The 13,014-nt window shown below is 40.6% G+C and overlaps 2 protein-coding genes across 2 annotated transcripts; one reads left to right on the plus strand and one right to left on the minus strand.

The window, feature by feature from the left end:
• Positions 1-2,312: 2,312 nt before the first annotated feature.
• Positions 2,313-2,973, minus strand: LOC129946834 (uncharacterized). The gene is made up of 2 exons (XM_056057184.1): positions 2,725-2,973; positions 2,313-2,672 (listed from the first exon to the last, which is right to left on the minus strand). The coding sequence occupies exons 1-2, from the start codon at positions 2,880-2,882 to the stop codon at positions 2,378-2,380; spliced, it is 453 nt and encodes a 150-aa protein (XP_055913159.1). The 5' UTR covers positions 2,883-2,973; the 3' UTR covers positions 2,313-2,377.
• A 3,028-nt stretch (positions 2,974-6,001) lies between these two features.
• Positions 6,002-12,615, plus strand: LOC129944198 (AT-rich interactive domain-containing protein 4B). The gene is made up of 6 exons (XM_056053459.1): positions 6,002-6,432; positions 6,496-7,206; positions 7,288-8,155; positions 8,239-12,000; positions 12,070-12,165; positions 12,224-12,615. The coding sequence occupies exons 1-6, from the start codon at positions 6,427-6,429 to the stop codon at positions 12,409-12,411; spliced, it is 5,631 nt and encodes a 1,876-aa protein (XP_055909434.1). The 5' UTR covers positions 6,002-6,426; the 3' UTR covers positions 12,412-12,615.
• Positions 12,616-13,014: the final 399 nt, after the last annotated feature.

Raw genomic sequence — 13,014 nt, forward strand, 5'->3', positions numbered from 1 at the left:
TCTGAAGAATTTGAGCAATTGCAGGTATTACAACTGTAGGTTGCAGGTTTAAGCTTTTCAGATATTTCTGTGAAATAATCGTTAAATTTATTAGAAATAATGCAATAATCTGATATTGTTACTCCGCCAACTTCTATTTTAGCAATTTCAATCTGATTTCTTTCAGTCCCTAAAATTTTATCAACTACTCTCCATTCTTCTCGTAAATTGCCATCAGCTCTTGAAATCATATCGGAGTAGTAATTATTACGAGTATCCTCTACCTTTTCAGAAACAGTTTTGCATACATTTTCATAATGTTTTTTAAGTTTTTGGATATTTCTTACATTTCATGCTAACTTTTTTCTTCTTTTTAATTTGATTGAGAAGATAAGAATTCATCCAAGGCTTCAAAAATTTTTGGTTACTGAACTTTTGCCTAGATACAAAGGAACATGATTTTATGTGGTTTTGTAAAATATTTATAAACTGATCAAATGCAATGGAAGGTCACTTTCTAAATAAACTTGATCCCAGAATTCGTATTTCAAGCATTCTTTTAATAATTCAAAATCAATTTTATATTTCGTTTGATTAGCTCTTGGTTTTAGTTTCTCAGAACTTATATGAACATGATAAGTAAGCACAGTCATTCTGTGATCAGTAAGCTTAAAATCATGGACACTACCACTAAATAAGTTTTTATTATTCTTATGAGATCTTAAAACAATGTGATCAATGCAACTTTCAGTTGAATCGGTCACGCGGGTAGGTTCGTTAATAAGACTCTTAAGACCATTGGAAGCCATTGTAAACAAATAGTTTTCGGAATCAATATCTAAGTCATTGAGTATATCAATATTAATATCTCCCAAAACAATTAAATTTTTTGCCTTTATCGTTTTAAGAATATTGCTAAATTCGTCAATGAATTTTTTTTTATTAAAACCATGTAATCTATATAAGCACAGTATAGTATAGTTAAAATCATCGAACACAATCGTTAGATTCATTGCTAGTTAGATTTAAATTCGAACAATTGCACATAAACCCATCCTTAATATACACAGCTACACCTCCAGCAGAATATGAGTTATTACAATTGGCAAATAAAGAGTATCCCGGTATATTATATAGACTAAGTTCAAAATCGTATACCCAAATCTCACTCAAGACTATTACTACAGGTAAATTAATAAGAGACTCAACATGAACTAATAGACTAGAAAAATTTTTTCTTAAGCTACGTATATTTTGATGTAAACAAAAACAATATCCAACTACATCTTCAACTGGGTATTCACATGCATTTAAGACTATATTTGGGACTGAATTAACAACATTCATATTTTTTCAAAATCAACAGCACTGTTTATTCTTACAAAGTTGTCACCCTCTTTCTTCCGCATATATATAGCCCCATTCTTCGTCCAGACATATTTATACCCCTTGTTGACCTTCATGGATTTTGCAGTGTTTAGTAATCGTTTTGTTTGATATGATAGGCATTCGTTGATGTACATATTTTCAGATTCCACTTGTGCATTGAGTAAGTTGGTAGTCAGCTGTTCTTTTTTTTCTCTTTTCGCTGTCATTATTTTCTCCTTGGACTGATGAGAGATGAATTTTACTTGGAGAATATTTTTGCTTCTTGAACTGCTCCCCCTACCGCTATCAGAAGTTTGTGAATTTGTTACGTTAATTTTTTTCAAATAGCACTGGTCAATTTCTCCTTCATTTACATCTACGTTCAATCCATCACGAAAGACTTTCAAAGCGAGATCAGTGTTAGACATTGCTGTGTTTATAGTTGGAACGTTGAAAATTTCAATGCAGTTGATGAGTAGCTGTTGTTCCAGGTTATTGACCTTAAGCTCTAGAAAAAGAATTCTTTTTCACACTCGGAATTTTTTGCAATGAGAGCATTTATTTGTTCTTTTTGATTTTCTTCAATTAAAACAACTTTAGCATAGATCATCTCTAATGTAATTGTTGATACATCTCCAATTTGTGTTTCGGAAGCAGATTCTGAGATAGAGCTTGATTTATTTTGGTTGAAAGGTGAAGAAAATTGTTGAAGCGACTTTTTTGGTGGTGGTGGTTGATGTGGTGAAGCGGCGGTTCTTTTTATCAACTTTTTAGCTTTTTTATTTTTGTGCTATGAAATCGAATTTTGCAAAATTGTTTGAAAACCTCCTTTAGATTAAAGAAATGAAAAGTCCCAGAAAAGTGGTGCTCAACTCAAGAGTCAAAAATTCAACATGGAATGAAGTGACTATAAGAACAGTTTTTAGAGTTTCTGGATATTAATTTTTTTATTTTTTTTTAATTAACAAACAGTCTCTTAAAACTAACTTATTATTAATTTATAAATACAATTAATTCTATTCCACATTTTCTATTGTTGACTTGTTTCGTGAACTACTGAGACGTCTTCCACTTTCGTCTTCTTTCTTTTTGCGCCTTTTTTGTGATTATCTTTCTCTAGGGAACACACTTCGGCTTTTGAATCGGGATTTTCAAGCCAGAATTTGTACTCTGAATTGATTGGGAAGTTCTTCGAATGATTGCATTTCAAACATTTGATGGACAAAATTTCATCTTTGCAATCGAGGGCGGATATTTCAGCTGTGACTCCGGGTTTCAAGGCCATGTGGCACTTTTTGCAGAGAGATCTTTTTATATTTGGGTCTCTGAAAAGAATTATTATTATTTAAATCATTAAGGTGAAATTTTGTAAATTACATCCGAAGGACTGATTTCTTGCCAATAGTCTTGCACAGGTTTCCATAGTAAGCTGAGAGTGTAGCGCTTTTGCCGGCCATCAACATGGAAGCTTGATAGAGGAAATTCATTCGACTGAAAGAGTCTTTTCCTTGGAAGCCTTTATTTTTACTTGACATGTTTTATTTTTAATGTTATTTTCATTTGAATAATTTTTAGAAGAAAATAAACATTAAATTTTGTTTTGCATTTAAAAGTACTCTTATTTGAAAAACGTCAAATTGACAGTAGAGTAGTGTGTGTTCAAAAATTAAACACCTTTGGATATCAACACAAAACTTTGTATGCTCTTATGAAGCAGTTACATGTGCAATTCCAGATGGCAGACTATAAGAAAACCAATTCTGGACGCATTAATATAAAAATGTTTGTTTTAATTTTGTATATATTCTCTTTTTTTATGGGAAAAAACTGATTAACTGATAATTTGTTGATGTTACATTAAAAAATCTATTCTGCATTTGGCGAGAGGGAAACAAATTGTTAGAAATTCTATAAAATTCATTGTAGTGAAAAGAATTTATACGTATTGTGACTGTACCTATTTTTTACTTAGTTACTTTGTGACTCTCTCATTTAAAAAAGTGCTATAAATTTGGCTTTCTCACATGACATATATTTCTAAAATAAATGTCACTTTAATTTAACTCTTTCTTAATTTATAATTTAACTTAAGCATAAACAAAAAGTGAAGAGTTCGAAAATGTATATATTCAAGTTTATTGAGGTTTTTCCAATATAATTGCACACTTTGCACCTTTGTGAATCGGCGACATTTATTTGCTTCTGCATAAGGTCAAAAAGTAAAAGAAGCATTAGATCTCTATACACCAATGATAATTCTGTTTTACTTTCTATAAAGGATAGGAGGGACCTACAGTTTTAAGCCGAATCCGAATGGCAAATTAAATTTGAGAAAGCACTTTTCATGACAAGAATAACTCTTGGAGAATTTGTCAACTTCTCGCAAGAGGCAGTACCCGTGAAAAAACTTTAGATGGCATAGGCAGGGATTGAACCCAAGTCCTCTCGAATGACAGTCCAACGCACTAACCATCATGCCAAATGGAACTAAAACCAAAAAATATTATTGTCAAAACTGAGAAATATTTACAAAAATGGTGGTGTGCAAAGTTATTTCCATAAAATGGATAGAAAATGTGTTGATGGTTTTTAATAGTTTGTCTATTACAACAATATGAAAGATTTGTCTTCAATTTAATTTTTTAATTTTTATTGTTGTACTTATTGAAACATGTCTTGAAAGTCCGCTTTTAGGTAGAAACAAAATAAAGGTTGTTCTGAGAGGTATAGAGCTTTAAAAATAATAATTAAACCAACATGAATTTAACTTGATTCGAAAGATGATGTTCTGGCACTTTGATATAATGGGCGGTTAAATTTTAAAGGCCGATGTTGATTTTGAATAAAAATCAAATTATTTTTAGAAATTATTGTTATTTCATTTTATTACTATAATATTGGTACGATTCTATTCTGTATGCAACAAAATATCGGCCAAATGGCCACTGCGACATCAGAGGTCCTCCATCTGATCTTTCAAATTTTCAACGAAGCTGAAGCATAATTGAGATTCTATGCTGTTAGTGTGACGTTCACTTTCTTAAAAAAAAAAAAAAAACAAAGAAAGAAGTCCTACAGTGTCAAATCGTATGATCTTGCCGGCAAATTGACATTGCAACCACGTAAGAAACACGACAATTGAATTAAACGCGCAAAAGAGCCATTGTTTCGTTAGCTGTATGGCAAGCGGCACCATCGCGTCCTGTTGAAACCAAAACTCGTCCACATCCAAATCTTCTGAAATTGAGAAATGTTAAATGCAATTCAGAAAAGGTGTGATGCGTTAAGGTGAATGTAAGGACGGCTTTACATATCCTTACCGGAAATAGTCAAGCAGCGGGTGTTAAATAGTATGTTTTCGGAGCCTAATTCACGAATCCGTAACCTTAAATGTTTACTAAATGTTTAATTCAAATCAATTATGGCACTAACTATCTTGTTGAAACCACAACTCATGTATATTATCGTTGTTCAACTGATGAATAAAAAAGTTAGTAATTATGCCTCCACAGATGTCTTTTCCATCAACATTTTTAATAAAGTAATGCAAAGTTTTTCAACAAACCAATAAAGCACACTAAACAGTCGGCTTTTGTGGAAGTTGCCTCAACATACTCCTATTACGACATTTTTTAACTGACGTATCCATTCCATCTAAAGTCAATAACCTAGTATAGCTAAAAAAAATTAGTATTTAGTAAAGAACCGTCTTTTTGAATAAAAATTTGTTGCTAGTCTATTAAAATTAAAAACTTAAGATGATTCACTTTTGACAGATGACAAAATTACCACCAATAAGAAAGTGTTGATGACTTGAAGTTCTTCACTTCGAATAAAACACCCTTTGTTTGGCTGTTTTGTCAAGATCATATGTGTTTAGACACAGTTTATCGCTTTTTTTTAACTTAATATTTCTTTTTATTTCTCACAATCTAAACTATTTTTTTTCGTACCATGCCAACTCAAGAAACTTCATTTCCCTTCACAGGCCATGTCCCTTTAACTTTCTTGAATAAAAAATTACTTAGCTCTTATTTTATTTCCCACAAAAAAGTTTGTCTTCAATTATTTATTATTTGCCAAAAAAAGCTGACTGCAGAATGAAATTAAAGAGTTGCGGATGGATTATAAGTGATTTTTTGCTAGCTGTCAAAATTTTCTTATCGTTTTCCAATTTATTACTTATTAGATTCTGTTATCAATCTCAACCAAAAAAGAGGAAACAAATCCTGTATGGTACAATTGAAACTAAAAAATACACAACAAAAATGTTTAATTTTTCAATAATATAATACTTGAAAATTGATTAAGCATAGAAATAAATATTTTCCTTGCATAATATTGCTGTAAGTTATATTTTCTGAGGCCTATCTATTCAAAAAAAAATCAATTTGTGAAATCATGTCTTCGCTTACCAAAACCTGAACCGATACTTCCTTAAAACAATATTTTTAAGTCAATTGTGATGAAATCATGTTTGATTTTTTCAAAATTATGAGCATAAACCTCGCCGTGTATAACTAGCCTTATATCCACATCTGCACCAAGTATGCGTTCAGATAACCAAACCCTTTTGACACCACCAACCCACAGAGTGCGCCACAATCGTTCTTGTTTCACTCTTCATGCATACATTCTTCTATCGTCCATCATTAAAAACACAAAACGTCAAGAAGAGAAAAGCAAATTAGATTTTGTGTACAAAAATTTTCTTTTCATGGCTTTTTCCATCATCAAACGTTGATTTATATAAAAATTTTCTTAAAATATTTTACTTAAAGCACAATTTTCCACATTTAATTAATTAAAAACAGAAAAACTAAAGCCATCCGCCATAAAAAAAGAAAAGAAAATAAGAACTCGCTCGTGCTTCGCTTCCTCCATCGCGTTTTTATGAATTTCTTTTGTATTTTTTATTATTTTCTTAAGAAAAATCATTTAAAAAGTTTTATTAGCTTTTTTTTCGAAAATTTTTCTTCTCTAAATTAAATAATTTTCTGGGGAAATGTACAAAAGCATTCCGCAAAAGTGGCGTTTGTAAGCGATAATTTGAGTTTTGAGCGTTATTTCCTCCAAAAAATGCAGGTGAGTCCTTAAAAGGCTCCAAATGGCCTTGATTCATAGTTCCTCATATCATTTTTTCTATAGCAAGTGGATGACCCACCATCGTTACCCGTTGGAACGGAGGTAAGCGCAAAATATAAAGGAGCCTTTTGCGAGGCAAAAGTTAGGAAGGTAGTTCGCAATATAAAGGTGAAGGTCGCCTTCAAGCATGGCCTTGGATCGGGCGTCGTCTCAGATGACGCCATCAAGTCGGGACAGCTCCGCGTGGGCTCGACTGTCGAAGTCAAGCACCCCGACCGACGCGAGAACGTCGAGGGCACGGTTATGAAGATACAGGACTGCTCCCAGTACACGGTGGTGTTCGATGACGGCGACATCACCACCCTCAGACGCACAGCCCTCTGCTTGAAGAGCGGCCGGCACTTCAACGAAAGTGAGACACTAGACCAGCTCCCGCTGACCCATCCCGAACACTTCGGGAATCCCGTGGTGGGCGGCCGCAGAGGAAGACGCTCGCGGCACCTCCACGACGACAGCTCGGATGAGGATGACGAGAGCGATGCGAAGGAGGTGATCAACGAGAAGGAGGAGAACATCGGGAAGGTGGTGTGCGTCGAATCGACGGACAGCAAGAAGAAGGACAAGGAAAAGTGGTTCCCGGGCCTGGTTGTGTCTCCAACGGCACAAGTCACGGTACGCATTCGAGTCAAGGATGAATATTTGGTGCGTTCTTTTAAGGACGGACGCTACTACACTGTCCCCAAGAAGGAGGCCATGGAGTTCACCAGAGAACAGGTAATTTAAGAAGTTCAAGAAATTCTAAAAGCTCCTTGAGTGGGACTTCTTTTTTGTGACAACAACTTTCTCTTTTCTTAGGCTCACAAACAAGATAACGCTGCTGTCCAGGCGGCTTTGGAGTACTTAGACAGCGATATACTGCCCACACATTGGGATCGAGATTCGCTCTTTGGGCTGGCGAACTCCTCCAGCGAATATGAGGAAGCCGATTCGGACAGTTCCGATGATGAGCCAAGCGAGGAGAAGGACCTGTTCATAGCTCAATTGTATAAATACATGGATGACCGTGGAACTCCCCTGAACAAAGTCCCTTCCATCCAAAACCGCGACGTTGATTTCTACCGCCTGTTTAGGGCTGTTCAAAAACTCGGTGGCTATAACCGTGTGACAACTCAGAACCAATGGAAGTCCATCACCATTCGGTTGGGCTTCACTCCGATCACCGTCAGCGTGACTAACCTTGTGAAGCAGGCCTACAAGAAATTCCTGCAGCCCTACGAGGACTTTCACAGGAAGTTGGGATGCTCCATGATAATGACGCCTCGCAATGCCAACCGCACTAAAGGCCGCAGCTTGGTCCGAGCCAATTCCGTAGCCTCACCAAAACCAGCGGACACAAGCAAAGAAGCAAAACCCAGCACTTCTTCGATTCCAGTCCCATCGACTTCGGCAGCTGTTGTCGTGAATCCCCCGCCGACAAACGACGAATCGGAGAACACAAGTGAGTCGAGTGTGGAGGTGACGGTGGCCAAGGCTGCGACTAAGAGGAAGTCCTCTGTCGGAGCAGGAAAGGTCAAGAGTCTGGTGGAGAAATTCGAGGAGAAGGCTAAGGAAGAATGTGACATACCGCTGGCGAAGATTCAGAAAAGCAGTCAACGCTCCACCGAGAGGAAGAGCTCAGAGACGCCCAACACAACCCGAGAGAACTCCCCGACAGGTTCTATTGGTAAGTTTCTACTTTAAACTTGTTCCATTTCTGGAGAAATCCCAAAAAATCAAACTCAACCTTGTGTCATTTCTCATTTTCAGGGCCAACAATTAAAAAAGAGAAACAAAAGAAACCGCCACAGGAAGAGAAACGCGGACCGAAACCGAAGAAAAAAGAGGAGACCCAGGAGAAGGTCGAAGTTGGTGATTTCCCAGTCGAAGTTGGGGACAAGTTGAAGGTCTACTACCACGAAAAAAAGGTCACCTACGAGGCGAAGGTCATTGAAATTTCAGTGACCAAAGGATCTCCTCTCTACTTGGTCCATTACACCGGCTGGAATAACCGTTACGACGAGTGGGTGCCTCGGGAACGCATCGCCGAGAACCTCACCAACAATAAGCTCAAGAAAACGCGCGTCGGAGGAGCATCCTCGGATAAGGGTAAAACAGAGAAATCCGAGAACCCGCCGAAGCCGCCGTCAGTCATCTCCCCGGGACCAGGAAAAACCCCGACTTCGTCTGTGAAGCGAGGTCGTGGTCGAAGTGACTCGCAGCCGCCTCGTTCCACGACTCCCTGCTCAGTAGCATCGAATTCGAGTCGCACAAAGTCGCCAGCGGCCTCAAGCGCCCGGAAGAAGACCCCACGAACCATTCCGAATTCGATGAGACGCACTTCAAACAATGTATCGGATGTCTCGATGCAGACTTCGTCGGATAGCGACTCTGATGAACCAGTCCGGAGGCCAACACGAGCCACAAGGGACTCCAAGGGTAAGGGAACGCAGGCTTCTCGAGGAAAGTCCCCCGCCTCGGTAACCGCCACCTCGACAAAGTCCAACAGCGCCAGCGAGAGTGATGAGGACGAGGAGGCCGATGACGAGGAGATGCCTGAAACATCGAGTTCCAACGCCAAGGGACGTGATTATGATCTCAACCAAATCAGGTCGGAGCTGAAGGGTTTCCAGGAACTGAAGTCGCCCACTTCCGATCCAGAGACCGATACTGCCGACCAGCAGGACTCGAAGTCGGAGTCTCTGTTCGACTTCAAGCCCAAGGAAGAGGAGTCTTCGGACCAGAAGCACGACGAGACGACAAAGTCATCCGATTCGGACTCATCCTCGGATGGCACAGATTCCTTCGCCGATGACGATTCCCAGTCCTCGGATAAGACAACAACCTTGGAGAATATGACAGAGAAGTTGCAACTGAAAATCAACGCCGACAAGAAGGCTTTGTTGGAGAAGTTTCCCTTGGGAAAGGCTCCCGAAAAGGCCGGTCCCTCCAGAATTGAGAAGATCATCAAAGAATCCCTCGCCGAGAAGCGGCAGGAGAGCCTCAAGGCGAAACCATTCATTGCTGAGGAATCGCTGAAAGTGGTGAAAACCGAAGTGAAGCTGGAACCCATCGAGACTGTTAATGCGCCAGCCCCACCAGCAGCAACTCAAGTGGACAAGAAACCCTTCCCCATGATCTTGGAATCTGCGACCAAGCCGACCGTCAACCTCACTCGAATCGGCAAGTACCCGGTGATTATGGACAAGCCATTGGTCATAAAGGAGGATCCATCGGAGCCTGTCTCGGACCCTCTGAAGCTAGAGGAACCGGTTGACGTGAAGGAGGTTGTTCCAGCTCCACCACCGCCGCAACCAACTCCCGATATTTACGAGTTCAAGGAACCGGAGCCATTTGAGTTTGAAGCTCGCAAGACACCCACAGCAGCGGCAGCGGGAACCTCGGAAGCCAAGAAGAAGGCCATCACAGCAGCAGCTCCGAAACCAACTCCTCCAGAGCAGCCGTCGGTTTCTCCACTCTCGGCCACCTTCGGAAAGAAGAAGAAGGCTTCGCCCATCAAGGAATCACCCGAGAAGCCAAAGCAGATGAAGATGGACGACAAGATCTCTCTGTCCAGCCTCTCGGCGGCCATGAGCAACTTGCTAACTCCCCAGAAGAACGAAACAACCTTGTTCGATGCCCTTCGCAAGTCACCGAGCTTCAATTTGAATTTCAACGCTCTCCACGAGGAACTTGCGACCACAGTTCAAGAAACGACTCGAGCTTTGACTGATGTCCCGCCGCCTGAGCAATTGACACCTACCAAGTGTGGCAGTGGAGAGGAGGCCACAGACAGCGCCGCTAGAGTTGTGGGAAGTCCCTTTATCGAGACTACTTGTGATCTGTCCAACGTCTTCGAGCTTAACCAGGACGCCGATGGACTGACTAGCAGCGACGAAGCCAAGGACAACAAATTCGAGCTGGAAAACGTGAAGATTCTCCTCTGCGATTCTTCATTCGACTTGGAACCCATCAAAGTGGAGAAACCTTCGTCCATAGCTGACAAAGTTTTGAGGGCCATCAGCCAGAAGAAGGAAGAGGAAGAGAAGAACAAGTGCGAGGTCCCTGTGAAGATCGAAGCCGACGTTAAGCCGAAAGTGTTGCTGAAGGAGGAGGACGTCAAGATCGACGAGGACAATCTGCCGAGCACCAGCAACAGCAGCACTAGCAATAGCAACAGCAACAGCAGCAGCAGTGCCGTCAGTACTTCGCCGTTCATAACCGAACCACCGAAGATCGAAGACGTCACGTGCACGCTGGTGAAGAGCGAATTCGAGCTGACGCCCAAGCGCTCGTTGCTCACCAGTCCCGAACCCAAAATCGGAATTCTTGAGTCGATCCCAGTCAAGAACAACGTTCTCAACGAGACCATCCAGAAGCTGGAGTGTGCAATCCAGAAGACAACGGCGGCGCCAAGCGTCGACCACTTTGTCGAGGAGTCGTCGGACAGCAACGACTCGGAACAGAGGTTGATCATTGAGGATGAGGACGATCGTTCGATTTCGGAGACTTCGCGCACAATGACTCCGGTGGAAGTGAAACAACCACAAGAAGTCAAAAAGCCCGAGGAACCAGGAAAAGCGGTGGTGCCTTCAGTTGTGGAGGCGGAATCAAGAACGGAGGAGGTCGAGAACAACAAGAAGAAGGATGAACCTGTTCAGGTTGAGGTAGAGAAACAGGTTGAACTTCCTGTCTCGGATTCAGTTTCTGTCTCCGTTTCTGTGCCTGCTCCTCCGGCTTCAATTTCTGTTACCGTTCCAGCTCCTTCCATTCCTTCTTCCATTGTGGCCGTACCTTCGCCTGTAACAATACAACAGGTGCAGTCGGTGCTACCGCAACCCAAGCTCCCGTCCCCGGTTCCCGTTAAACCGCTTGTCGTGCCGAGTATCTTCAATCTTCCTCAAACCTTCTATTCCGACCCGAACCTCCAGCCAGAGGATGGAGTAAAACCGATCTTTGATATAAGACCCGTGGAGGTGTGCGCATCGCAGCCTCCCGAGAGGCCACAGCTCGAGCCAGTGTCGATAATCGAGCAGGTCGTAGCAGTTCCACAGCAGCAACAAGCCCAACAACAGCAGCAGCAACTTGACATCAAGAAGGACGATCAGGCGGCCGAGAGCCTGAATCTGCACACAGAATCGATAAACCTTCTCCTTTGTGAGGAAACAATCCCCGGAAGTCCATGTTCGATGGTGGGCAAGGATGTGCTGGATCCTTTGGCCATCTGCCGAAGCAATTCCCATCCGACTGAGTCGGATATAAAACCAGTTCCCATGGACATCGAGTGCTCCACTCCGATGAGTAAGCCTCCGCCTCCCATGGAAGCCCCAATGAAACCGGGACCAACGCCCAACAGTTCGCCCAACGACTCTGCCAGTCAAGACGAGAGTGGCGAGGAGCTGAAGAAGCAAGTGGACATCGAGAACGAGGTGTCGCCCAAGAAGAGGCGTCGCACCCGTAAGCAGTCCGAAATGATGATGGAAACTCAGGCCAAGCGAAGGCGACCCTTAGCCAACGTCAAAAAGAATAATGGTAAGTTAGAGTTGGAGTTGGAGATTAAAGTGAGCATTTTATTTTTATAAAATTGGTTCCATCTTGCAGGTTCCGATAGTGAGGACAATTCTGATACCATATCCCAGCGTTCGTCATCTTCACGCCACAACAGACCTTGCCAATATAATTTCCTCGTGCAATTGGGTAAGTTTTTGAATCTCGTGAAAGAAAGTGGTTCGATGGTCTCTTTTTGTCTTCTTAGATCCCACAATGAATCCTGATCAGAGGATAGCTCTGCTCCTCAAGCAAATCCAAGACCTCCGGAAGACCTACAACATGATCAAAGGCGACTTGGCAAGCATCGACCGTCGACGCAAGAAGATGCGTCGAAGGGAACGCGAGAAGAAACAAATGCAGCTCCATCAACAAGCTATCAAGATAAATTCCTAAGAAAGGAAAAACGGAAAATGGAAAATGTAGAGATTTCGGGCGCCCAAGAGCGTGATGTAGTTTTTAGTAGAATCTATTTTATGGCGTTGAAATCACACGACAAATCGTGGCAGACTTTTTTTTATTTTACATATATATAAATATTGATAGGGAGATATTTTGTTAGATATTAATTTATACATATATACGAGAAAACATAAAACATAAACAAAACATTTTATTGTAAGAATATTAATCGATCGAGTTTTAGAATTTTATCATAATCATGGTATTTACATTATTTCAAGAATAAAACAAGTAATTTACATTGCGTGTGTAGAAAATTGTACAAGTTTTAATATTAATTGTGTAAAAAGGGTGTTTTTTTTTTAATTTTGTGGATGAGAAGTTTTGATTTTTTGACAGTTGGGAAATGTCAAACAGTGGTGACATTTCTCTTCAGAAAGATAACGTAATTTATCATGATTCGTTTGATGTCAGAATGACACTTCAAATCACTTTGAAACTAATCAGAGAAGTTCAAAAAGAACTTTATCTATTTAAAGGGTGTTTAGTGATGAAATCCATTTTTGACAGTCCTGAAGCCATCAACGAATCACCATG

Source organism: Eupeodes corollae, chromosome 2, assembly GCF_945859685.1.
Source record: "Eupeodes corollae chromosome 2, idEupCoro1.1, whole genome shotgun sequence".
Taxonomy (NCBI): Eukaryota; Metazoa; Arthropoda; class Insecta; order Diptera; family Syrphidae; genus Eupeodes; species Eupeodes corollae.

Bases quoted from the DNA above. Each gene is read 5' to 3' on its own strand.
- LOC129946834 (XM_056057184.1), bottom strand. From the start codon at position 2,882: ATGTCAAGTAAAAATAAAGGCTTCCAAGGAAAAGACTCTTTCAGTCGA. The intron at 2,673-2,724 runs GTAATTTACAAA...AATTCTTTTCAG, and splicing joins AAGAAATCAGTCCTTCGGAT to AGACCCAAATATAAAAAGAT.
- LOC129944198 (XM_056053459.1), top strand. The intron at 7,207-7,287 runs GTAATTTAAGAA...CTCTTTTCTTAG, and splicing joins TGGAGTTCACCAGAGAACAG to GCTCACAAACAAGATAACGC. The intron at 12,166-12,223 runs GTAAGTTTTTGA...TTGTCTTCTTAG, and splicing joins TAATTTCCTCGTGCAATTGG to ATCCCACAATGAATCCTGAT.